This window comes from Seriola lalandi, unplaced genomic scaffold (assembly GCF_002814215.2).
Source record: "Seriola lalandi dorsalis isolate HSWRI2012SDOR001 ecotype SW California unplaced genomic scaffold, Sedor1 jcf7180002001384, whole genome shotgun sequence".
Classification (NCBI taxonomy): domain Eukaryota; kingdom Metazoa; phylum Chordata; class Actinopteri; order Carangiformes; family Carangidae; genus Seriola; species Seriola lalandi.
This window is the reverse complement of record NW_019472043.1, coordinates 1-1,788: the sequence shown is the minus strand read 5'-3', so window position 1 is coordinate 1,788 and position 1,788 is coordinate 1. Positions and strand designations below refer to the sequence as shown.

At 45.2% G+C, this 1,788-nt stretch overlaps 1 protein-coding gene across 1 annotated transcript; it reads left to right on the top strand.

Moving 5' to 3' along the window:
- Window positions 1-508: 508 nt before the first annotated feature.
- Window positions 509-927, top strand: LOC111664193 (glutamate receptor ionotropic, kainate 5-like; the record flags this gene model as incomplete). The annotated part of the gene is made up of 2 exons (XM_023418707.1): window positions 509-616; window positions 724-927. Coding segments are annotated over 2 exons (312 nt in total), but the record flags the coding sequence as incomplete, so codon positions are not given.
- Window positions 928-1,788: the final 861 nt, after the last annotated feature.

Below are 1,788 nucleotides of genomic sequence, written 5' to 3'. Positions count from 1 at the left end.
AGGATGTGCGATGCGGTCAGTGCTGGGTCAGCAGATTTGCATTTACATGCTGCAGTTTGTATTTATGACCTCATTTAACCTGCTGAATGAGCCGGGAGGAGCGGGATCCACCCTCATTGATTTCACCATTGATTCTGCAGCTTCCTCTGTCTGCCTGTCTCACGGCCTCTGTGTGTGTCTGTTTGCCTTTTTATTACACACTTTGTTTGTTCTCCTTTGACCTCGCTCTCCTTTTTCTTTTGCCCCACTCCATGTCATGGATGTACCTGTGACCCATGACCACCTAAACACCACAGAGACCTGGGAAATACAGAGTGGTTATGCAATATTTCCTGACAGTTTATGAAATACGTTCAGTTGTGGCCAAACCTGGACACACAGGTTGAGTTCAACAAAGTTGGAGTCAACTTTTTTGATCTGTCGAGACAGGTTTGGTCGCCTTCACCTTCACCTCCTCCTCTCCTTCTCCTAACTCATCCTTTTCCTCATCTTCCTCCCGGGTGAACAGATTGGTACCTGGTACTCCAACAACACGTTGGCCATGAACTCCACTTCCCTGGACCTCAACGCATCAGAGACGCTGGCTAACAAGACACTAATTGTCACCACAATACTGGTAATTAAAAAATGTTTTAAATGTGTACGTGTTGTATCATGAAGAATCACTGCTTGGTGTTACTCCTCCTTTGGATCAGCTGCATGCTCTCACATCCCTCCTGACAGGAAAACCCCTACGTCATGCGTAAGTCCAACTACCAGGACTTCCAGGGTAACGACCAGTACAAGGGTTTCTGCGTGGACATGCTCCGGGAGTTGGCCGACATCCTGAAGTTCTCCTTCAAGATCAAGCTGGTGGACGACGGGCTGTACGGAGCCCCGGAGCCCAACGGCAGCTGGACCGGCATGGTGGGAGAGCTGATCAACAGGGTGAGTGGAGGAGGGCGGGGGCGGGGGCCAACAACACTACGACACACTAATGAGCAACTTCACACAGTTTAGTTTAAGGACCGGAGGTGCGACAGCACCTGGACGATACTAGTCGGTCGGCAAAAAGATCTGTAATCAAGAACTCTGCTGTCAGCGATTCAATTCATATTGAATGCCACACATGTACATTATCAAATACCTGTACATTGAACAGCAGCAAATGTTATAATCTCAGTTTATTTAAACCAACCAACCAACAAAAAGAGCCCTAATGTCATGGATTTATGATTTCTGGACCCAAATGCAGACAAACACAGGTCAGGGCAAAGGAGGGTATTTAACAACAAAAACAGAGTTACAAGAAGATGATGCAAACTGAAGCACTGGTAAGAAAACATAACTCAGAAAATCCAAACTGTAGAGAAAAACTCAGGAACAGGAATGAAAGCACACGGAAAAAAAACCAGAGGAACTGAACAGGAGCATGAGACACCAGGGGAAACTCAGCAGGAACAAAAAAGAACTGACAAAGACAACTGGGAGCACAGAGACTAAATACACACAAGGGGAGCAGGTAACAAGGTGTAACAGTTTGTAACACATTAGGACAGGGCAGACAATCACACCGGATGGAAAACAGCATGAAGACAGGAAGTAAACGGCAGCAAACAAAAACAAAATAAAATGGTAAATAAACATCCAAACATTTAGGAAATGATCAGAAGTGCATTGATACTTTTTGATCAAACGACAAACATCACAGCTCTTTAGGTGTTGTCACTTCTATACATGTGAGGACCTTCGTTGTCTAAACTAATCCTAACATTAACTCTTAAATCAAATCTTCACCCTCAAACAGCC